The following is a 23,673-nucleotide window of genomic DNA, read 5'->3' as shown; positions in this document are numbered from 1 at the left end:
CCTGGCATGTTACTCTACTTTCTGCTTTTGTGAGTTTAATCTTTTTAGATTTTACACGTACGTGAGATCAATGAAGTATTCTGTCTTCGTGTGCCTGCCTTATTTTATTTAGCATCGTATCCCCGAGGTACATCTGTATTATCACAAATGGCACAATTCGATCCTTTCTTATGAGTGGTTACTATTCTCTTCTGGACATGCATCACATTCATTGGTTGATGGGCATTGAGTTGATTTCCTATCTTCTCTGTTGTCATGCAGCAGTTGTACAAGGGAGTGTGGGTATTGTATGTTTTTGAAACACTAGTGAGGATGACTGGGTAACCTCCAGATTGTTTTTTCACGACAGTGTGCAGAGACAATCTTGTCTTCCTATCCTTGCCAACACTCACCCTTTCATGGTCTTGGTAATGGCCATTTTGCCTTGTGTGGCATGAGTGAGCATGAACCCATTAACTGTACAGGTTGTAAGATTGGTTGTTTCCTTGCTGTTGAGTGGTTTGAATTCCTTTTGTGTTTCTGATGTTAATCCCTTGTCACATGTATGACCTGCAGGTGTTTTTGTCCCTTCCACAGATAGCCCTTTGTTTCCTTGGCTGTGCACAGGCTCTTTAATCTGATGTAATCCTGTTTGTCCATGACCATTTTTGCTTTTGTTGCCTGTACTGGTGGGGGATAAAAAAAATTGTTACCCAGAAGAATGTCATGGAACTCCCCCCTACATTGCCTTCCGCTATTTTCCCATTCCAGGTTGTAAGTTGAAGTCTTTAATCCACTCGGAGCTGATTTTTGCATATGGTGTGAGGTAAGGGCTTGGTTTTGTGCTTCTGAGTGTGGTTTAGGTAACCAGTTTTCCCAGCGTCATTTATTGCAGAGATGGTCTATTCCCCGTTGTGAGTGCTTGGTAAACTTGTGAAAGCTTGCTTGATCTTAACTACCTGAATTTATTTCTTGGTTCTCTCAAGTATTCATTATAAGTGTGTAACAGTATGAGATTACTTTACAACAAGAAATCTAAGTGAAACAGTAGAGATAAAAACCGAGGTGCTATTCTGAGGATAGAATGAGGCTCTCTTCAGCCTGAAAATTTTCCAACCTCAAGGAGTTAGTGCTGCCTTCTTCACAATGCTGGAGCCCTATCTTGTGGAATCCCATGGTTACCAGGAAACATTAAGTCACACTTATGGTACCTAGCGCTCAACAAACAAGCACCTATTTTGTGCCAAGGCACTATCGAAGCACTAGGGGAATCTTAAATAGTATTGTTGTCCCTGTTTCACTGATCAGGAAACTGAGCTGGAGAAAGATTGAGAACCCTGTTCGAGGCACAGAGTAACTGCTGAGGTCGTATCTGACCTGGGGTGGCGTGCACCCAGCCCAGAGGCATAACAACAGAGCAGGCTGACAAGTTGCCCAGCACAATTTTTCTGCTTATCTGTGCTGGCCAGAATGGTTTCCCACAGCCTCTGCTGATTTTTTCGTTCTAATTACACTGGAAGTTTCAGATGTTAGAGGTTTGTTTTAGAGAAATGTCTGTCTCCCCCTCTCTCTCCCTCTGTTAAGATTTATTTATTTGAAAGGCAGAGTTAAAATGGAGAACAAGAAATAATCTACCTGCTGGTTTACTCCCCAAATGGCTGCAGTGGACATTTCTAGGCCAAGCAGGAAGCAAGGGCCAGGAGCTTCAACTTGGCCTCCTACGTGGATAAAGTGACCCAAGCACTTGGGCCATCTTGCTCTGCTTTGCCAGGCACATTAGCAGGAAGCTGAATTGGAAGTGGGACAGCCTGGAATTGACCCTCATTGCTTTCTAGAATTTAGTAACTTTCTTCCTCCCATTCTCTTTCACATTGTAAAAATTCATTTTAAAGGTATAATTGCAAAGAGAAAAATGGAGGGAGCGAGACACCTTCCATTCACTGGTTTATTCCCCAGATGGCCTCAGTGGGTAGAATTGACTTGGGTGAAGCCAGGGGCCAGCGGTTCTGTCTGGGTCTCCCATGTGGGTGGCAGGGTTCTAAGCGTGGGGGCCATCTTATGATGTGGAGCTGAATTTCAGATGGAGCAGATGAACTGGTACCAGTGTCCTCACGTGGCATGCTAGCTTTGTAGATAGTTTAGCTTGGTGCACCATGATGCGGGCTGCGCTTAACTTCTTTTCTGTAACCCTCCACTCTGCGTAAAAGTTGACCTGGCTGGATCCTTCAACCGTCCCTTTGCTCCCTCCAGTTCTTCTGCGGACAGGTCGAAATGGGAGACCATCCCTGGGCACTGCCTAAGGTGTCGCTGTTGTTGTTTCTTTCTCACCAGCACGGAGGGTGGAAGGCTTCGGTGACTTGTGGAATACTCTCCTCTGTCTCCGTTGTCCTCTGGGGAAGTGAGAAGTCTGAAAGTTGTACTGTTGGTGGTTGGCTCCTCATTGAACCATTCAAGATGGGAAAAACAGATGTCAAATTATTTTGGTCTTTTGTCCTAGAAAAATGGCAGCAGTGAGGTTTTCTATATTTAAAAGCTACTTCCCTTCAGAGCTCACTTCCTTTGTACTGAGAGGCCGTAAGAGGCCCCCGTCCGCAGTGACCTCTTCTGTTCTGTGTGTGTCTGTGTAACCGTCCCGCCCTCAGCCCTCCAGTGTAGGATTGTGGAGTGCACAGTAAGTACTGCTGGAGCCGCTGGAATAGGCACCTGCAGTGCCCTGAGGCTGATGTGTGCACACAGGAATTCTGTGCTGGTGATGTGCGGCAGCCCCACCCTGCCCGGTCCCACCGCAGTGAGGGTTCCATTAGCTTCAACCAGCACCAGACTGCCCGTCCCAAGACATGAGCACCAAGCCTCAGATGTTAACTGGGTCGGTAGAGCGTTTATAGGGAGATGGTGAATGGCTGATGAAAAAACAAACAGCAAAAACCTGAGCCTAAAAGTTGGCCCAATAATTATTGTATTGCGTTTACTCCTGTGGAGTATTCTCACTTATGGGGGGGGGGGATGTATGTTTGTGTACACAACTAGCATAGCTTTTTGGTAGTTCTGTGTTTAAATGTTAACTTTTGGGGAACAAATGCAAATGATAAAATCTGAGTACAAATGTGCAGTTGGAGAGATGAAAGAAATACTTTTACAAATCAGGCATCTTCTGTTGAGTTTCTTTTTGCTTTCTCATGAAATGTGAATTCTGGGAAGCTGTCGACTTGGTGGTATAATGCATTGTTCTGAAGGGGAAATACTTATTGCCTCTCAAAAACAGGAATTGTGGACCGATTTGGACTCGTGATATTTTTCTTGTTCACAAGATGAGGTTTATGGTTAGAGCCAAATTGTTGACTTAAATTTAAATCTGCATTTTTTTTCCCTGTAATCATGCGAGGACGGACACGGTGCAGGACACACTTGGCCTGTGGTGTTCATTGAGTGTTGCTTTGAGCTGCTTTGTGCTTCTGATGTCTGTGCAGGAGCTGGGTGGTCCATGTCACTCTTACACCTTCTTCAATAAACAACAGAGTCTGGGAACAGGGCCTGCAGGTGATCCTCCGGGATCCCGTGCAGTGGATTAAGAACCTCCCACCTGCGGCATCCCCGTTCCCTGGACACATGACTGGCATGGAGGAGTGTTGGGTTGTAGATTTGTAGTTCATTTTGTAATTTTCATGGTCATCGTGGTAATTGCTTTGTAGTTTTGTCTCAAGTTTAAGAGTTGTTAAACCAAAGATAACTTTTTCAGCAGAAACTTTCTGAAGGAATCGTGAGCACACAGACAGGCTCACACACAGGCTCCAGTCCATATATTTTTTTTAAAGATTGAAAATCTACCTTTCCAATAAAAATAAATCAGAGAGGAGAGACAAAGATCTTCCATCCACTGGTTCATTCCCCCAAGTGGCCACAACGGCCAGAGCTGTGCCCATCAGGAGCCAGGATTTCTTCTAGGTCTCCCATGCAGGTGCAGGGTCCCAAGGCTTTTGGGCCATCCTCGACTGCTTTCCCAGGCCACAGGCAGGGAGCTGGAGGGAAGTGGAGCATCAGGGACATGAGCTTGTGCCCGTATAGGATCTGGGCGCATACAAAGGCAAGGACTTGAGCCACTAGGCTACCGTGCAAGGCCCCTCCAGTTCATGTTTTACTTGTGGAATCTCTGTCTTAGGAAGGCTCAAGAAATCCACCAGGGCCTTCCCATTGAAGACTAGTGAAGGATTTACCAGGCTTCACAGGCTTTGACATTTGAATTTGAGTGAAATCTCGCTTAGGTCAAAACCAGTATTAAGGTCCTTCAGCTTCTAGAACTGTACCCTGGGGGAGAGGGGAAGGGCTTAGAAAGAAAAACAAATAAAAGAATTCTACCAAAAGTCATGCACTCTAACATAGCTTCTTTTTTTCCCCTTCACACAGTTGCCAATAATGTGTGATGTAATTCTGAGGCATGAATGACTGGGATAGCACAAAATACCTCAGCAGTGTAGTGATCCAATGTTTTGGTTTTCATTGCTTTGCTAATTGAATGACTATGGGGAAGCTGGTTTAAAAGAAGAATTTCCCTCTAGGGAGGGTGGAAATGAAGCAATTGTATTAGCTGCACAGATGGACTCATCCTGTATCTCCTTGGTTTAGGGACAAGAAAAGGGATCATATCTTCTCTCCGATGACTTTAAGACCCAGGCATCGTTGTGTGGGTTGTCCTGGGGAAGACCTTTCCTTGAGTTTTGAGGGGTGGACGTGGCTGGGCGCCAGGAAAGGACTCCCGGTCCAATCTGCCACCTTGTGGGCAATAATCGAAGTGCTTCAGCCTACTTGTGTTGATGTGGACCCCAGGCAGCAATCCTTAGGGCTCCTTCTCACATTTGTTATTGGCGAGCCCTGACCTTCAGGTGGTGCACACCACCCCTCCTGCAGGAAGATCACCCGCTCTGCCTTTGCGCTCACCTACTGCTAGTTGTGGAGTCGGAAGAGGTGCAGAAGAAGGCAGACTCTCCTTAAGGGACTTGTGTTCTGATTGAAAAGTTAACACATATAAATGCCTGGAAGTAATGTGACCACACAGAGCACCAAAGCAGGGCCAGAGGCCCGTGGTAGAGGCAGCAAAAACTGCAGGAAATCTGACTGGCAGTGGTACCGCCAGTGATGGATGGAGACTGGGGATCTAACCCAGCAGGAAGTCGGAAGGGAGGAGGGCGTCTTGACAGAGTTTGTTGCTGGCGAGGTGAGTGGTTGCTGGCCACTATCTGGGAAGGGCCCAGGGAGGTTGTTTGGGCTCTGTTGTGGAGCCAGGGGAGATCTCTGCATGCAGGTGGATTGAATGCGGCAAGCCCCTGGCTGCGGAGGGCAGGTTGTCCCCTCCAGGGCAGGGGAGCGTCTTTCCAGGAGTTGCCCCCTCATCTTCCTCGTAAGATGCTCCATTTCGGTGTGTGCACCTGCTGGACAGCCGTACTAGGCAGCATTGTACAGGCCAAGGTGATGTGGGGCATGACTCAGGAATTGCTTCAGGAAAAAGTGTTTCAGGGAGGATTAATGGAGAGGCTGCTGACCTGATGTGTTAAATTACTTCATTCTAGCAGGCTTGCCTCAGTGATACTTTAGAATTGTTTAGTATCACCCTGATACCATGCACAGATGAGAAAACAGCCAAGAACGAGGCCTTCCAAGACCGTTTCCAGATTCAATAGAGTACCTTGAAACTTGTGTAGAATTCTTAAGATTTGTCCATTTCCACTGTTTAAACTCATACTTTGTAAAAAATAATTGATTTATTTGAAAAGGAGAGAGAGTCATCTTCCACCTGCTGATTTCCACCTTCTTCCCCCCAAATGGTGGCAGTAGCCAGGGCTGGGTCAGAACTAACAGAGCCAAAATCTTGTCCTGTCTCCTGTGTCAAGGCAGACTAGTCCCTGAGCCATCTGCTGCCCTCTGCGGTGTGTGTAAAAGGAAGCTGGAATCACTAATGGAGCTGGTGTTGAATACAGGCACTGCCATAGGTAGTTGGCATCCAAAGTGGCTTTTTTTTTAAAGATTCATAATTTTTATTGGAAAGGCAGATTTTTACAGATTGAAAGAGACAAAGATTTTCCATCTGTTGGTTCACTCCCCACATGGCTACAGCAGCCGGAGCTCCACTGGTCACATAAGCAGAGAAAGCTGGCACTTGCATGGTGCAGGCTTAGCCAGTTGAGCCATTGTTACCAGTCCCTGAAGTGGCACCTGTATCGTTAGCATTGTTGAAGTTTTTAAAGTCTAGGCACTGGTATAGCCTGTAAAGCTGCCAACTGCTGAGTTGGCATCCGTATGGGTGTTGGTAGGAGTCCTGGCTGCTGTAACTCCCTAGGAAGACAGAGGAAGATGGCCCCAGTGCTACTCACATGGGTGACATGACCTCCCGGCTCCTGCTCTGGACCTGGGCAAGTGCTGTTGGTCATGAGCCTCAGGGGGTGCTGAAGAATGCGCTCGCTCTCTCGCTGTCTCTAACTCTGAGCTTCAAACAAAGGAATCTTTTAAAAATAAGGAACAAAGTCTGTGGGTTTAGGTGTATGGGAACACATGCAGAGATTTTTAAAGACCACATTTTAAATGTTATGAAACATTTTTTAGCCGTGGAAGGCAAACTTAGGAAAATACTCCAGTTCTGACAGTCTTAAATATGTTTCTGCAATTCTTCCTGGGGAAAAAATATTTAAATGGTTGTTCTGAAATTGGAAATTTCGTCCCTTCTCCCATTTCGTCATTCTTGAGGATATGAGATTCTAGACCCCTGTCATTTGGAATGTATATTAATAACAGATGTCCCAGGCTCTACATGTTGGCTATGCTTCTCCTTAAATCGGATGTACAAGTCTGTATGTATAAAGCAGACAGTTTAAGGACCTTTGTAGTTTCTGTGAATAATATACTTGGTTTTGTTTTTTTTAATTGGGGGCTAGAGAGGCATGCTAATTAGGATCTCAAATTGTGACAATTCTGATGTGTGTGAATACTTTGGGAATATTTAACGTCTTTATGCTTTTAGGATTACTTGTACTTCCATTCAGATCTCAAGCTCAGCTGTTTTTTTCAGGATCTATACACTCCTTCAGTGTGTCGTTAGCAAATGGTGTAACTTTTGCCACACAGCCTAGTGAGATAGATGGCTGTTCACCTTGCTTCACAAATAAGGTCCCGGTAACGCTGCCTGGGTCCTAGCTGGGAAGAAGGGGTCAGGGTTTGGATTCTGTGCTCTGTGGCTCCGGAGTTTTTCCCCAAGCTTTATTTATTTCTCTCTGAAAGGCAGATATACGGAGAGGAGAGTCCAACAGAAAGAGCTTCCATCTGCTGGTTCACTCACTAAATGGCTGGACACGTGGAGCTGAACTGACCCGAAGCCAGGAGCTTCTTCGGGTCTCCCACCTGGGTGCAGGGTCCCAAGGCTTGGGTCATTCTGTTTCCCAGGCTGCAAGCAGGGAACTGGATGGGAAGTGAAGCAGTCAGGAGACAAACCGGCATCCATATGGGATGCTTGCATTTTCAGTTGGAGAAGTACCTTGTTGCACCTGTGTGCCAGCCCATAGCCCTAGCCTGTATTCTTTCCATTGTATCCCCGGGTTTTCTGGGACAACTCGTTCAAATGTTTCCATGGCCTTGCCTTCCGCCGCCTCCTGTTGAGTACACTTGGACCATCCAGCCCGCAGTGCTGCTGCTGCTCACGCAGGTGCGTCCTCAACTTTCTTGATGACTGGACTTTGTAGAGCAGTCAGCCTGTGTCTAAATGCAGTGTGAACACATAGCTTCAGATATCCCACCAGGCCTCCCCCCCCAGTAATGTTTTGTTCTGCACAAGCCACGAGGAGCCAGCAGAGCACAGGAGTGGGTGCACAGCATATGGAGTGGGGGCCCCAGAGGAGGCGGACTTCTCCAAAAACTGCACTGCAGCGTGCTCTACACGGTGAGCGAACTTCTGATGCTGGCAAGGCCACGGGAGGAAAAGCCAGCACTAAGTGGTGGGTGTGTTTGAGTCGGCCTAAGCCTTGAGAGAAGCTGGAGAAAGAGCCCAGGAGGCGGCCTCCACTCCCTCCGCCTTCTTTCCTGTGAGGGGCGCCCCATGTTGCTGATGCTGAGCCTGAGGCTGTGGACGCCCACTCCCCTGCATGTCCTCAGGTGTTGCCTGTGGATTTGGGACTCGGCTTACCTTGGCACGGGGGACTGGGGACGAGGCGGGGAAAGGAATCTGTTTTTCCTTTGGCGTCACTTTCCACTTCATTCCAAATGGCCAGTCTGACCCCTTTGTCTTCTAGAACTTCCCAATTTCTGCTTTCAAATGGCATCTATTTTTGAGAAAAGGATGTCCTTCCTGGGGCTGTAGGCAAGGCATATTGTTCTAAAACATGCCGCTTCCTGGTCAGAGCAAGCTATTCCTGTTTGTGCTCCCAGACTGGAGAGAGTTGGTGGGGAAGCGCTGGCCTTGGAAGGGTCTTTAACAACAGTGAGGCCATGTGAGTCGGCCTTGTCCAGAGGTGCGGTTGGGCAGGCCTGCACGCCATAGTTTCCACATGGAAGTTGAATCACTTCAGATAGACTGCGCTGCCGGGCACTTCAGCAGTCAAGTTTGTTGAGACACAGCCACATTGTGTTTCATCTCTCCTCGTGTGTGTGCAGACAAAGAGAGGGGGACCCAAGAATCTGAAGGCCACCTGTCGAGAATTCTCTTGCATGTCTAAACAAGAAATCTCTTCTCGCTCAGATGACTTATCTATTTTCACTTTGCCAATCTCGGCTTGCTCTGAGGATCGGGACTTTCTTAGCATCCTATTTTTACTCACCTTTTTTGTTTTGGCTTGGTTTTGGTTTCTTCGCAAGGTGGGTGCAGTCCCGTGCCAAGTACAAATATTGAAAGAAGAGGATGTGTAAAGGTTGGGAGTTTTGCGTGCTTCCAGAAGTGAAACTGTTGGAAGGAGGAGGATGGAGTGGGCATGCTGTGGAGTGCCCTCTCCCGCCCTGGGGTCTCTTCCTTTCCACGGCTTTTTCTTGTACCACCTGGCAACTCATCCGACTTAGGGCTTGGTGTGGGATGTGGGGATGCGGCAGCTGGCACACAGTTCCTGCCCCTCCCCAGAGTTCAGTCATGCCTGTGTTGATATGAAATGGCCTGATTCTAAGTTTTAGACCTGAGCATGGTGCTTCCAATGTTACGGGCTTGGAAGATGTGGGATCACTGGGCACTGGGGAAGATCCTAAAACCAGTATATGTGCACTTCAAAAAAATCACTCGTTCTCCCTGGCTGCTAGGAAACCAGAAGAGAGGTGCTGTTGGGGCTGTCGGTGTGGTGTGCCTCTCCTGCACACCCGCTGATCCTGGGTAAACCGCACAGTCATGTTGGGCTGCTGGACTATATTGAAGCAAAGCTCAGATAACACCTTCCTGGTTCGTCAACTCTAGAAATGAACTCTTAGCCTAACGGTCCGTTAATGATCTGTAGCAGTTTTACAGTACAGTTCAGTGGGGGGAAGAATAATTTTCACAAAATTCTTGAAGAACCTATAGTGTCAACTCTTTCTGATCTTGGATTAGGTAATGGTTTCTTAAAAACAACTCTAAATGAGCTTCAATTCAGAGTATAATAAAAAAATTCACCATTTAATGAGAAAGACAAATAACCATATTAAAACTTAAAGCCTTTGAATATTCACTATAGCTATAGAAGTGGCCGAAAAGAATGAAAAGACGTGCATTATTGTTGGTCAATATGGAAATGCAAATGGAAATTACAGTAAGATATGTGACTTCACACCCAGTAGGATGGCTAAAATGAAAAAAGTGGGCAATAGTAAATGTTGGCAAGTATGCAGAGACTGAAATCCTCTTACAATGTTAATGGGATTATAAAATACTGTTGTCACTTAGGAAAGCAGTTTGGCTGAACCTTAAGTTAATGGTTCAGGTCCTGGCTGTTCCATTTCCCATCCAGCTCCCAGCATGTCCAGAGCCTTGGGACCCTGCACCCACGTGGGAGACCTGGAGGAAGCTCCTGGTTCCTGGCTTCAGATTGACTCTGATCTGGTCATTGCAGCCATCTGGGGAATGAGCCAGCAGGTGGATGATTGTTCTCTTCTGTCAATCTACCTTCCCAAGGAAAATAAATACATCTTAAAAGTTAGTGAGTTAGTGTGACCTAGCAGTTCCCTTCCTTAGGAATATATCCATGAGAATTGACAATGGCATTCAAACAAAAACTGGCACGCACGAGTTCGTGCCAGCTTTCTAGTGATAGCCAGAACGTAGGAGAACTCCAAATACCCATCGGCTGATGAGTGCCTAAGCAATTGTGGTTTGGCTTCCCAGTGGAGTAGGTGTGGCGTTAAAGAGGTGGGATGTGCTGGAAGATGAGCGGCCCCCAGAAACCTAACACTGGGTGACAGAGGCCTGTCCCTCAGGGACCTGCAGTGCCGTGCATGGCCAAGGAGGAGGCAGGTCTGTGCTTCCCAGGAGTTTATGGGAAGGGGGAGTGAAGAAGGATTCTTCAGGAGTTCCAGGACTTTCTCTTCCCCCCGGGGAGGTGGTGAGAATGTTCTGGAATTAGTGCTGGTGAAAATATCAAGACAAAGTAGTGGGAATTTCACTTCAAGAAAGTTTCATGGTACGTGAATTACCACTTCAGTGGCTACGGAAAATTATTTTGCTGATTTCTTAAAATGGCTTTGGTCTACATTTTGATTAAGACTTGGGAGGAGTAAATATTCATATTGCCATGTCAGACAGATTTCCCGAAATACTGATTACTTGCTTATAAGTGAATGTAGGTAGAGCTTTGTTTTTTTTTTTTTTTTTACCTTGTCTGAAGTTTGATTTGTAACTTTGAATTCTCTTTTGTACCTACCACAAAGCAAGATACATTTTAATCTGAATGCTTTTTTTTAAAAGGAAATGTATCTTCATATGTAAAACATTCGTATAAACATCTTATAAAAGTATTTTGGTAGAATTGAAAAGAATTGAATGCTTATTTTTCAGTATAGTTTTGGAATAATAGGAATGGTTTTCGTATTGATATAATTAGGTTTAATGTGCTAGTCTTCATCTATCCTGGAAAATTGAAACTTTGTTTTGAAATCCAAGGCAGGCGGTAGATATGTGATAAAGAACAACTTAAAAAAAAAAACTTCTATTTTCACAGCTTTGTTAATTTACATTTAAGTAGACTTTGCTTACTCCACAGGCGGTTGTAATAGGTGGCATTTGTACATGCTTAACTTGAAAGTCTAAGGAAACATGCTTCTTAAAAAACAGACACCTGTAGCTTATTTTTGCTTGTAGCTAGAATGCCTGCTTTGGGTAACTCCTGTCCCAGGAAGGTCTAACAGTTTGTGTCTTCGCCTTTCCTAGGATCTGGAGATCGTGTATTCCTACCTGCACGGGATGGAAGCCTTATCCAACCTGAGGGAGCACCAGCTGAGGTATGCCACTTGAACGTTTCCATCACGAGTCAGTGTTAGAGTTGCATGTTACCGTTTCCCAGGGTTAAGAAGTTGGCTTAAGGAAAGTTTACAGAAACTCTCCTTCATGTCATGTATTTATGGCTTTATAACTTTTCCAAAGTCGAATTGATTTTTTAAAAAAAATTTATCAGAAAATCAGCTACACAGAGAGGTGGAGAGACAAAGACCTTCCTTTTGCTGATTCACTCCCAAATGGCCGCAGTGGCTGGAGCTGTGCCCATGAAAAGCCAGGAGCCTCTGTGGGTCTCTCATGGGGGTGCCGGGTTCCAAGGCTTTGGGCCATCCTCTACTGCTTTCCCAGGCCACAAACAGGACTGGGTGGGAAGTGGAGCAGCCAGGATTAGAACCGGCTCCCATATGGGAGCCTGGCATGCACAAGATGAGGACTTGAAGCTCCAGGCTACTGCACTGGGCCCAGTTGAATTTAATTTTAGTCAGATAATGGTGTGCTGACATGCCACCCATACCGTGGTTTGTACCCTCCTCCCCAGTCACAAGGGGCATTGCTTGCCCCTCCGGTAAATGGAAGTCTCCCAGATCGTTCTAATTATTCAAGGAATGGTTTGGTTCATTGTTTTAGTATGTTATAGGTCTTTATTATGATTATGTTTGTTGGATTAAGTACACTTTCTTGGGAAGCAGTATTTATGCCAAATGTGTTTTTAAGTCATTTTTGCTGTTTAGTATTGTAGTGATTTTGCTTAAGGTTATTTGAGCTACATGTGTAAAGAGGGCACTGTGGTGTAGCAGGGTAAGCTACCAATTGGGGCGCCCACATCCCACGCTGGAGCACTGGTTCTAGTATTGGCAGTTCTGCTCCTGACCCAGCTCCCTTCATTACGTGTCTTTGGGCCTGAGACTGTTAGTATCTGGGAGCCCCACGTGGAGTACCCAGTTCCTAGCTTTTTACCCGATTCAGCCCCAGCTGTTGTGGCCATCCGGGGAGTGAACCAGTGGATGGAAGATCCCCGTCTGTCTGCTTTGTGTTCCAAATTAGAAGTAAATCAATACAAGCTCACGGTAAGCAGCAATGGAGTGGCGGTCACCTTGACTGCGCTGGCTGGACTGGAACCCTCTCCGGAGTCGGGAGGCCGGCTCGCCCAGGCGTGGCCTGTTCCGATGCCAGCAGTTCTTAATTATGAAAGGAATCCTTGTCCTATATAATTCTTCTTTACTCTTTAAACACTAATTAATTTGTGAGCATGTCAGTTTTATCTTCACTTGTTAATTGAAAAAAATATCAAGAGGATTGAGCACTTCTAAAATTAAATTTTAACGAAAATCATTTAAATAGATTGAAGATCAAGTGTTAAAAATTCAGTCAAGTGTTTTTTTATTTTATTTTTTTAGAAAGAGCAAAACCACTGGGTTTTAGAAAGACAGCTCAAATTGCAGCAAGAATAATTTTCAAGTGTGTAACTTCCACTTTGTCATGATAACTTGTTAAAGAAAAAGCTGTAATACCAACTTGAATACAGTTAAATCTGCAAATTCAGTTCACATGCAAGTACTAAAAGTGATTTTCCTATTGTGCACACAAAATCACAAATATGAATATTCATATACTTATATATACTTAGAGTAGCTGTGGTTTTAAATTGTTTACATAGTAGTAGTTTTATGCAGTGGAAATAGAATGCTTAAGACTTACGGAAATCTTGAATTCGAAAAGTAGAAACACTGTAGCACTCCATAATCCCTGTTGACTCGCAGGAGCACTGCCAACTTTCTTCTGTAAAAGTTACTTCGGTTAGCAATAGCCACTGACCTCAGGGGTATGGGAAGTGGAGTCTGGAGCCTGTTCATACCCTCTGATGGCTGGACCTTGCAGGGAGGGTCCTTTAAGATCTTATTCTCATATTTAGAGAAAGGAAGAACTCACATTTGTCTAAGAAGGTGCTGAGGGCAGGGTCAGGATGCGAGGTTGGTAACAGCACTAGCTAGATAATGACCGTGCCCTTTCTGGGGAGAAGGCATCTTCTTTAGCCGAATGGCTTTCTTGGAATTTTACAAAAAGTTTTTTACTCCAGGATTATTAGAAAATGGGTAGTTAAAACTTCCAGAGAGCACAGTCACCCAGTTGTGAGTGGGAAGCGGTTTTCACCGTGATCTCCGCTTTGCCCGTGTGGTGGAGGGCACTGGAGCGGGCAGGACAGGCTTTCTTGTGCGGGAAGCATGAGCTCCTGGCACTATTGCAGCCACTGCGGTGTGCGAGCCATCAGCTCCTTCTTGGCGGTCAGGGTGGGCGGCTCAGTGCGGTAAGAACTGATCTTAGCACGAGTTTATTTTAAAAAATCAGTATAATCAATATGCCCACAACAGCTGGTGTGCATGTAAACTGAAAGTGGCATGTTTGCCGGAGAAGAGCATGCTGGGATTTAGAGCAAAGACCAAAAATCCGCGAAAAGCAGACCCATTTTTTGGGAATGATTGGAGTTGGAAACAAGTCAATGTCAGCGTTATAGTGAGTGTAATTATCGCCACCTGGGAGCCTTGAGCTTGGTAAATGGCAGCTGAACTATGGCGTTCAGACATGCGCGAATCCAGGGAAGGTCAGAGTGCTTTTGCTCCAACGTTTCCTTGCCAGTGTTTGAAGTCGAGCAGTCTAGGTTCCTATTCCATTTATACAGAACAGTCTCATGCTCTAGTTGCCTTTGTTTTTAAATTGTGTTGTCATGTTTTTATCTTGACTTTCGGATGGCACTAGATACACTGTTTCTTTAAATGGTTACTAGTGACACGCCCACTGTGTGCTGCAGGTTGATGTGGCTTGGAGAGAAAAGGCCTTCAGGTCACTCAGACCCTTGGCACCCAGGACTTGTGTTTTCCCAGTGGGGTAGACACCACGAGGTCCACAGATCAATGCTGTTTGTTTCAGATTTCAGTGTGCTGGGCATGGTACTAACAGGTGCTGGGCTGCTCTGACTTGGAGGGGATGGTTAAGGGAGTTGGGCAAAGAATTCTGCAGTATGCAGGTGCCTGCCAAGCGCTGTCATGGCGGGAGGCTTGGGCAGGCAGGGACATGACCTGGTCGGGCACATAGGTGGGGCACTTCTTAGTAAGGGCAGTGGTTAGTGTGGGATTGGATTCAGGAACCAGGGGTTCGGATTTCCTTGTCAGGACTGGGGGAGTAAGAGCAGAGGTGTGAGATGACCACCTGACTTGGGATACAGGGAGGATCTCTCTGGATAAGGGTATGGGAGAGAAAAAGCAGAAGCCAAAACCTGGGGTCCTGGTAGGACAAAACAGTGATAGTTCCTACTGGATTTTGGCGGAGGAGATGGTGAACTGGGGCCACTTGGGAGGATGTATTTTGGAAGCAGGTGCAGGCAGAAGGTGGGCGTGAAGAAAGAAGCAAAAGTTGCCCCGAGGGTTGGAAGGGCTGTATGTTTGGGTACTGATTTCGGGTGGAGCAGGGGTTTTTTTTCCCTTGGTGTTGGGGAGGGAGAATGGAATTCAAGTTGTGTTTTGAAACTTTAAATCTGAGGTGGTGTGGCATTCATCCATCCAGCGGGCTCCAGGGAGTGGTCTGGGGCATTGCTGTGGAAGTAGTTACCCAGGAGCTTAGATTAAAGTCACAAGCCTGGTGAGATGAGTTCCGTGTCTCATCCAGAAGAGATCTCAGAAGAGCCCCCTAGAGGCCGATACTGTGCACAAGTCCAGCAGCAGACTGGGATGGGAAGATCCCTAAGGATTCAGAAAAAGTGATTAGGAAGTTAAAGTAGGAAACGAAAAGACCAAAGACAGGAGCCTGAAGAAGCTGGTGGTGGAAGGAAGAAGCGGTCACCAGGTGCTGCTGAGAAGTGAGGTTAACGTAGGAACAGGCGGATGGGATTTGGATGACCAGGAGCAAGCTGACGACTCGCAGAGCTGTTTCCGTGAAGTCTCAGGGACCCGCGGATGGGGGAGTAAGGAGCAGGTGGGAAGATGGGAGACGGGCTGACAGCTCCGTGAGGCGAGTCCTGTGATGGCCGAAGCAGGGCAGAGGTGGCAGCCAGAGGGGCATCTGGCTCAGAGGGGATGCGCCCGGAGAACAGGTACAGCTGAGCTGTGTTTGTGTTAGCTTTTGGGGGCGATCAGTGGAGGAGGGAATCTTGCAAGAACATAGCACTCATGGGGGAGGAGGAGTAAGATCCAAACTGGGTGTTGGGAGGTGGAGCAGGGACCGTTCTGTTCCCACACAAGGCAGAGCCTGGTACGTACTTACAACCAGAGATTTTTAGACACATCACACTGCCCACTGACTTTTCCTATGAAGAAATGCAATTAAACCCCTCAAAGTGTTGCCCACTGTGTGTTCAGGGTGGACTGCTAGCTTCCTTGTGGTTAGGCTGGCTTTCATGTGCAGTGTTCTGAGGAAGGGAGGGGAGATCAGGACCTCCCAGGAGGGTGGAGCTCATGGGGCTTTGGGAAGAACCAGGGAGCACGGCAGAAGGCTGTTTGTTGGACTTGGCGAGAAGAGGGCAGGTGGATGTGGGCTGAGCGGAGTTGGACAGTCCAGAAGACGGTAGCCCCCGTTGACCAGTGAGCACGAATGAGAAAGAAGGGTCGTTCTCTGCTCCACATTGCTGCGTTTCTTGGGCCGTGGAGTTGGGTTGAATGTAATAAAACGCTCTTAAAGATTCTATTCTTCAGATAATATCGACGCTGAACTCTAGTCTTCATGTTTTCCATAATTTTCCCCCCGGGGATGATTTGCCCCATTGTTCGTTAAGATGCTGAGTTAATAAATGTCTGGTTTTGTCTGAAATTCCACACACTTGAATCATACTAATGTTGAGCTACGAATCGCATTGTCACTAATTGTGAGATTTATAGGTTTTCTTTGCTAATTTTTGTGAGCTGCTTCTCATTCCTCGTGTACCACGGGAAGCATTAACTTGTTCACGTGCTGGGATGTATGAAGCGCGCGCGGTCTGTCCCCATTAAGTAACTGGCAAAGTTAACATCGCCTGACGTGCTTTCTGATGTCTTCAGCATGATTTGTTTTGATTTGTTAATTCAGATACCAGAAGAACTCACCTTGAGGCTAACAATGATTGTGAGGAACCATATACAGTTATCTTAAATGGGTTCAGTTTGGATTTTAAAGCATTAGTGTGTTTTCAGTGGCAGCCGTTGAACTCATGTCTTTCTCTCTTTTGCAGGTTAATGTGTGAAACTGTGAGATACGAAAGACACGAAGCAAATGAGGTTTTGTACTAGTAAGTGCCTGCTTTTTGTTCATGCGGTCTGTAGTGTGCGGTGAGGAAATGCTCCTTAAGTTTCACCGAAGCGTCGGCGGCAGTGGCCTCGTCCCCGGCCCGTTGCTCGGTGCGCTGTGAAACTTGCCGCTGTTTCCTCTCACACGTTAAAAGCTTCCAGTCCTTTCCTGATGGGTTCACGTTGGAGTCTCTATCCTGATCTCTGCCAAGTGGGAGGTGGTGTGTCACATTTTAGGGCATTTTGACATTTATTGTTACAAAATAAGAATGTAGTGTCCTTTCAACAGAACAAAACATATATTCCCTTAGCCGCAACTGATGAGGTACCAAGATAGCAGAAACATCTCTAGCTTCATACTTCCTTCAGAAACGGGGACACAAGTTAGCCACAGCTCTTCAAAGGGGTTCCCTTTCCTTTAAGGCATGAGAGCTGTTGTTAAGGCGAGGGCTAGCGTTCTAGATGTCGGGGTTGCCGTGTTGAAGATGCGCACACTTGGCTTGAGCAGACACACCCTTCCAGGGAAGGTGATCACCACGATGGCCTACGTTCCATTCGACCTTGCTTCCCACCAAGGAATTGCCACCTTGCAGGCGTAACACTGAGACTGTGTGGTGGAACAGGCGAACCATGGCCTCTGGCCCTCAGGAGCCCATAGCATCAAGAAGCAGATCCACTCTAAAAGGAAGCAGCAGCAAAACGATTAAGCCAAAATAATGTGTGTACCCAGCATGCGTTTGTGTACTGAGTGGGAAACCCACGAGAGCACTTGCCCGAAGCGGCCCTGTGCGCGGGGGCCCTGGTGTTGAGGCCTGGTGTTCCGGGGCTCAGTGCAGGGGAGGAGCCCTGCCCGACCCTCCGACCCTTGCGGCAGGTTCCCTGCCCCGGCCTGTGGCGAGGCTCGGCGGGCCCAGGCAGGAGAGGCAGCTGAGTTGCTGCACGCCTGGCAGGTTACGTTCCAACTCTTTGTCCTTCGTCTCCCAGTTCCAGGCTGTGATATTTTGAAATGAATTCCAGGTATCGGGTTAATTGATCCATAATGACTTTGATATGCTGCTTTACTTCACACACACGCAGAGCACTTCCCTCTGCCGGCTCACTCCCCAAATAACTGCCTGTGCCAGCCACCTTTTGGAGCCAAGACCTGGAAGCTCTGTCCAGGCCTCCCCCATGGAAGAAGGAAATCACTAGCTTTGGCCGTCACCGCTGCCCTCAGGGTATGCATTAGCAGGAAGCTGTAGCTGGAGAAGGGCTTGCCCCCAGGGACTCTGGTGTGGTCGAGGGTGTCTAACTCCTGGGCCGGAATCCCTGCCCTCCAGGCTCTGAGTGCTTAGCTGGGTGGTTAGTTTTCAAGCAGCAGAGGGATGTGACCGAATACCTCCTGACCCCGTCAGCCGAAGGCAGTTGGTGTCTGTGGCTGCGTGAACACGTGAAGGCTGGGGGCGGAGTGAGTGGACGTCGGGAGGGGACAGTCCCTGTAATTCCTGTGACATTGCAAGTGCTGAGACAGGGACTTAGGAGTTGAGTTTTAGAAGATATAAGACTGGCATGGTGGCACAGCAAGAAGAACCACCATCTGTGATGCCAGTGTCCTCTGAGCGCCAACTTGAGTGATGGCAGCTTCGCTTACCATCCAGCTCCCTCATACACCTGAGAAAGCAGCAGAGGGTAGTTCAAATGCCTGGTGTCCTGCTGCCCTTGTGGGAGACCCAGGAGCTCTCGGCTCCACATTTCAGTCTGACCCATCCCCAGGCACCGCAGCCATCTGGGGAGTGAACCAGCAAAGGGAAGCAGAGCTCTCGCTCTCTCTGTCTGGCTTCCAAATAAAAATAAGTGTGTACGCCTTCAGCTGCTTCCTCCTCACAGAGGTCACTGTTGGCATCAGCCCGGTCTACACGGGGAAGCTAAGGCTGGGAAAAGATGAGGAACATACCCCAGGAGGTCCCATTGCTGAATCTGGGACCAGGATTTGAACTCACATGTTGCATGACTCGGCAGCCTTGGCTCTTAGCCCGGTCACATGCATCTTCCTGGGATCGTAACACTTGGAAGTGGGGTGTGTGTGTGTGTGTTGATGGCCCCGACTCCCGCCTGCCCACCTGAGGCTCTGCCTGCAGCATGGCGATCCCTGACAGCCGTAATTGATGGCTCATGTAGAGTGAAGATGATGACGGTATCTTTAGCCTTCCTAGAGGTTTTTTTTTTTAAAGTCTGTTCACATAGTGCATGTGTGCTGTGCCTAAAACATGAGGGCTTCAAGGGGCTTATGGGAAATGTGAAAGATAACGACCTGGGAAGAGGCTGGTGGGCTAGTTCAGATGCCTGTATTTTGGACTGGTGTGTGGTGCAGTGGGGTAAGCCACTTGCAGCACCTAGGAGAGCATCATTTGGAAGTCCTCACTGTCCTACTTCTGATTCGGCTTTTTCCTATCCTGGGGAAGCGGTGGACACTGGCCCCAGTGCCAGGGTCCCTCCCCCACCCCGAGACAGCTGGGTGACACTTCTGCTCCTCGCTGCAGCCTGGACCATCCCCCCCTCTTTCTGCTTTTCCAATAAAGAAATGATTTTTTTAATGGAAATGATGCTCATATTCCCCTTCAGAAAGTGTAAGTTGATACCTGGTCCTTATTCCAGCTTCCGGCTAATGAATATGCTTGGAAGCGGTTGATGGCTTAAGTGGTGGCGTCCCTGCCACGGCGTGAGCTCTTGAGGTGAGGTCCTGCTGTTGGCTCCCAACTTGGCCCAGCCATCCCAGGGCATTTGGGCAGCGGCCAGCCACAGAGGTCTCTGACTCCCAGCCTCTTGATCCAAACAAAATATAAAGCGAGAATGTTTATTTGTGATACAGAAAGATCCATGTATATAAGGGGGTTTGAAAATGTTCGCGAAATACATCCTGAAAAAGCTATGCAGGGATTTTCGTTCGTTTTAATCAAACTAAGCTTCTGTTTTTCCCACAAACCTGATGTGCCTTCGAAAGCTTTCTGAAGTAGCAAGGCACAAGATGACTGCTTCCGAAATTCGCAACCACAGCCACGGTTACTGGTGTTTGATTACAGTTGACTGAGTGTTGGTAAGCAGCGAAAAAGTCTGGAGATTCAATAAATCGTCATTTCATAAGACCAGAAATTCAGAGGCTAATTCACGTAATCTGATTCCTTTGTATCGAGCCGGGCTTTCGATGAGGCCTAATGAGATGATTTTCTCGCTGTGTCCTTGGCCTGGCCTGCTTCTACCCTGAGCAGCTGCCGGACGTGTGGGTTTGAGAATGGAAGCGCACCTGCTGGTAACGTGTGACATTTCCTGGTAGTTTAGTGACAGTATCACCTGCTTGGGAACGTTCGTTCTCTTGAGGGGAGACAGCTCGTTTTCTCATGTTCTCCACAGAGCTTGTTTCCTGTGAGAACCTGACCTAGAGGTGAGCAGTCCTCTTCCTGATCAGGTGCTGGCCACCTCTAAGTCTCTGGTTTTAATACTTTCACCGGGCAGTTATAATCTTCTTTTGATCTGTCCCTGGCCTCATTTTTCTCATCTGTAAAATGGAGACCGCAGTGAGAGTTGTGAAGCCGAGGGCTGGCGTGAGGGGAAGACGCAGGCTTGGGTGTTCCTGTGCTGAGAGCTGTGCGCCCAGGACAGGTGCTCAGAACCCATAACCGCTGACGTTGGGGTGTTCCCATCTTTGGTTTAAAGCCGTTGTGGAGGGGGCTGGCATTGTGGCTCAGCTTGCGCCTTCTATGCCCACCTCTCGTGAAGGTACTGTTTTGAGTCCTGGCAGACAACTTCCGATCCAGATGCCAGTTCATGCACTTGGCAAAGCTTAGTGGAAGATGGCCTAAATGCTTGGGCCCCGCCGTCCATGTGCGAGACCCAGATGGAGTTCCAGGGTCCTGGCTTTGGCCTGGCCCAGCCTTGGCCATTGGAGGAGTGAACCAGCAGACAGAAAGTCAGTCTGCCTTTCAAATAACTAAGCAGACTTTTTTTTTTTTTGAAGAGAGGAATTGGGAATGTGTCTTCCAATTAAGAAAATATTTATTAGGACTGAATTATTGTAGTAGTTCTGGTGGTATTGTTTAAAAAACCCCGCCATTCTAAATAGTATTGTGCTTGGGGGGACTTGCAGTTATGATACAATATGAAGACAGGTGTGTTTGCCAGTCTTGGACATGCTGAGTGGACAATGGCAGTTCCTAAGGGAGGGAGCTTGATGCGGAGTTACCCTTCAGAATCTGGTCTGAAATGAGACTCCCATGGGTGCCCAGACCCCCGACGAGTAGCAGCAAGCCCCGCCAGACATGAAGGAATCATTAGCTGGAAATGCTTGTACCTCTTGGTGTCCGGAGTTGTCCTCACACCGTGAGCTTCAGCCATCAGTGGGCAGCTTGCACTGACCTTGTCCCTTGCTCCTTCATTGTGTTGTTAAAACATTCTGTCCCTTGAATGGCTGTGTGAAGGAGCCTGCAGAATTTATGGCTTTATTAGTTTGCTGTCCACTCTGTTGGCTAAGTGAATGGATGATGATAAACCACCCGATGCCCAGCATGTCCCTCATAGTTGCACCACAAAGCTGCAAATCCTTCATAGTCTGCCGGTCCCCGGAGGCCGCTTACAGACTGCCCTTGAATGTGATGTGAGCTCACACTCGGGAGTGACTGACCTGACCAAACGGACTCGGAGAAGCCGTGTGTTCCAATGAGGGCTTTTTCTTTGGAGTTTTACATTTTAAATATGAAATAACTGATGTATCATTGTTAATAATCACAAGCTTTTGAAAATAGTCAATTGCTAACTATTTAAAAAATATTAAATTTACTGGATAGGCAGATTTTTCAGAGAACATGGGAAAGAAGAAATACATATATATATATATATCTTTAACCCTCTAATTCTTTAAAAGATTTGTTTTTATTGGAAAGGCAGATTTATAGAGAGAAGAAGAGACAGATATTCACTGGTTTTCTCCCCAAATGGCTGTATCCGCTGGAGCTGAGCCGACGTGGAGCCAGGAGCCAGGAGCCTGTCCCGGGTCTCTCAGGCAGTCTCAGGGTCCCAAGGCTTTGGGCTAATCTGCACTGATTTCCTAGGCCAAAGCAGAGAGCTGGATTGGGAATAGAGCAGCCGGAAACAGATCAGGTAGAAGACCAGTCAACTGGGCCATCACTCCAATCCCCCTCCCCTGTACTTTTTATTTATTTATTTTTTAAAAAGACTTATTTTTATTACAAAGTCAGATATGCAGAGAGGAGGAAAGACAGAGAGGAAGATCTTCCGTCCGATGATTCACTCCCCAAGTGAGCCGCAACGGGCCGGTGCGCGCCAATCCGAAGCCAGGAACCAGGAACCTCCTCTGGGTCTCCCACACGGGTGCAGGGTCCCAAGGCTTTGGGCCGTCCTCTCCTGCTTTCCCAGGCTACAAGCAGGGAGCTGGATGGGAAGTGGAGCTGCCGGGATTAGAACCGGCGCCCATATGGGATCCTGGCGTGTTCAAGGCGAGGACTTTAGCTGCTAGGCCACGCCGCCAGGCCCTCCCCTGTACTTTTTAAATGGTATTTGTTTTTATATTGTGGGAATTTATAATTACGAATAACTTTTGTCAGAAAACGTTGCTGTTCTGATGGTGGAGGTTCTGAATGCCAAAGCTGTCGAACTTGGTAGACAGGCACCTGTGCCTTGGTGAAGGTCGTGTGTGCCCTTGGCATGACTCAGCCTGGTATCAGTGATAGAACCCCTTGCCATGCCACATTGTATTAACCTATCCTGTGGGCTTGCTGCTTCAAACACTGGCTGTGCCAAAAGCAACCCACAGGTGTGTGTGTGTGTGCGCACGCGCACACGCGTGCCTTGGATCCTCCGAGTTGCCAATCGGCCCTCCGCTCTGGCCCAGCCAGCACTAGAAGTGACGTCATGTGTTTGGGAACAAGATGGAAGTGGCCATGCATCTGAAAAGCCATCTGTGTGTTGGAAGGTGGCCCGTGCAGGAGTTTGTTCTTGTGAATCTCGGAACACTTTGTTCAGAGTCCTCCTTACCGCACAGTAGGAACTGGCGGGGTTGAAAGAGGGAGGAGTGCCAGGCAGTGCAGCCCGGGCCGGGTGGCGGCTGGGCATCTTGGAGCCCCTGGACTGCTGTGAGCCTCAAGGGTGGCGTGGCTGAGGGGTGTCATGGCCCCGCGGACAGCATCACACAGGCACCTGGGACTACATGTCCAGCCGGGCAGGGAGCTGCAGCGCAGCGTAGGCCAGCAGAAGCCAGGCCCTGTAGCCGGGCCAGGAGCCCCCAGAGCCAGGAGGTGGTGATGTGGGACGCGTGGGCAGACAGCTGTGCGTGGGCGTGTGTGGTCGGGGGAGGAAGCAGGTGGTGATGTCTTCCTCGGTCATGACTGATGGGCCCTCCGGGGCTGCTGGCTCTTGGAACCTCTGCGGGTCTTCGTGTCCTCTTATGTTCTGGCATTTAGTAGCCCACGAGGTGGGCCTGCGCCACAGCTGGTGGCAGTTCTGTCCCTCGCTCCCAGAGCAGGTGAACTTTTGTGCCTGATTTGGTGTTCTCTCTTCCCGCCCGGGAGGGAGCTGAGGCCACCTGCTCCTCCTGGGACCCCTGCGGTCAGCAGCTGTTTTGCCAGCTCTCCTGGCCACTCTGCTGGGCATCCCTCCACGGTGGCTCATCCACCGCTCTCCCCACAAGGCTGGCCCTCCTGTCTCTTTGAAACGCCTGGTTTGCTCCCCGGAGGCTCCAAGGGCCGGGGCTGGCTTGGCACTTCCTCTGGTCCCCCCTGTGGGTGCAGAGCCCTACGGGCTTGGGCCTTCTCTGCTGCGGTCCCAGGCACATTAGCACGGTCCTGGATCCGAGGTGGAGCAGCCGGGGCTAGAACTGGCAGCGCCATTGGGTGCCGACATTGGAGGCAGGGGCTTAAAGCATTGAACCACAACGCCAGCCGGCTCTTCTCTGTGCTGAAAGCCCTTGTTAAGGTTGTACATGTGGGGCAGTGAGATATGCTGGTACCCCTCAGGGCTCCTCGGGCTCAAGCCAGTGCC

General features: G+C 48.2%; 1 protein-coding gene across 5 annotated transcripts in view; it reads left to right on the top strand.

Annotated features, from left to right (window-relative positions):
* The window catches only part of RAPGEF2 (Rap guanine nucleotide exchange factor 2), a 170,204-nt gene that overhangs the window by 50,281 nt on the left and 96,250 nt on the right, over positions 1-23,673 (top strand). For all 5 annotated transcript variants that reach the window (XM_058657510.1, XM_036496535.2, XM_058657509.1 and 2 more), the window contains exons 2-3: positions 11,333-11,403; positions 16,593-16,649. In XM_058657510.1, the coding sequence (XP_058513493.1) occupies positions 11,333-11,403; positions 16,593-16,649 (128 nt within the window). The remainder of the gene's footprint in view (positions 1-11,332; positions 11,404-16,592; positions 16,650-23,673) is intronic.

The sequence above is a fragment of the Ochotona princeps genome, chromosome 32 (genome assembly GCF_030435755.1).
Source record: "Ochotona princeps isolate mOchPri1 chromosome 32, mOchPri1.hap1, whole genome shotgun sequence".
NCBI classification, from domain to species: Eukaryota; Metazoa; Chordata; class Mammalia; order Lagomorpha; family Ochotonidae; genus Ochotona; species Ochotona princeps.
Note: the sequence above shows the minus strand (reverse complement) of the source record. Positions and strands in the feature narration are given on the sequence as shown.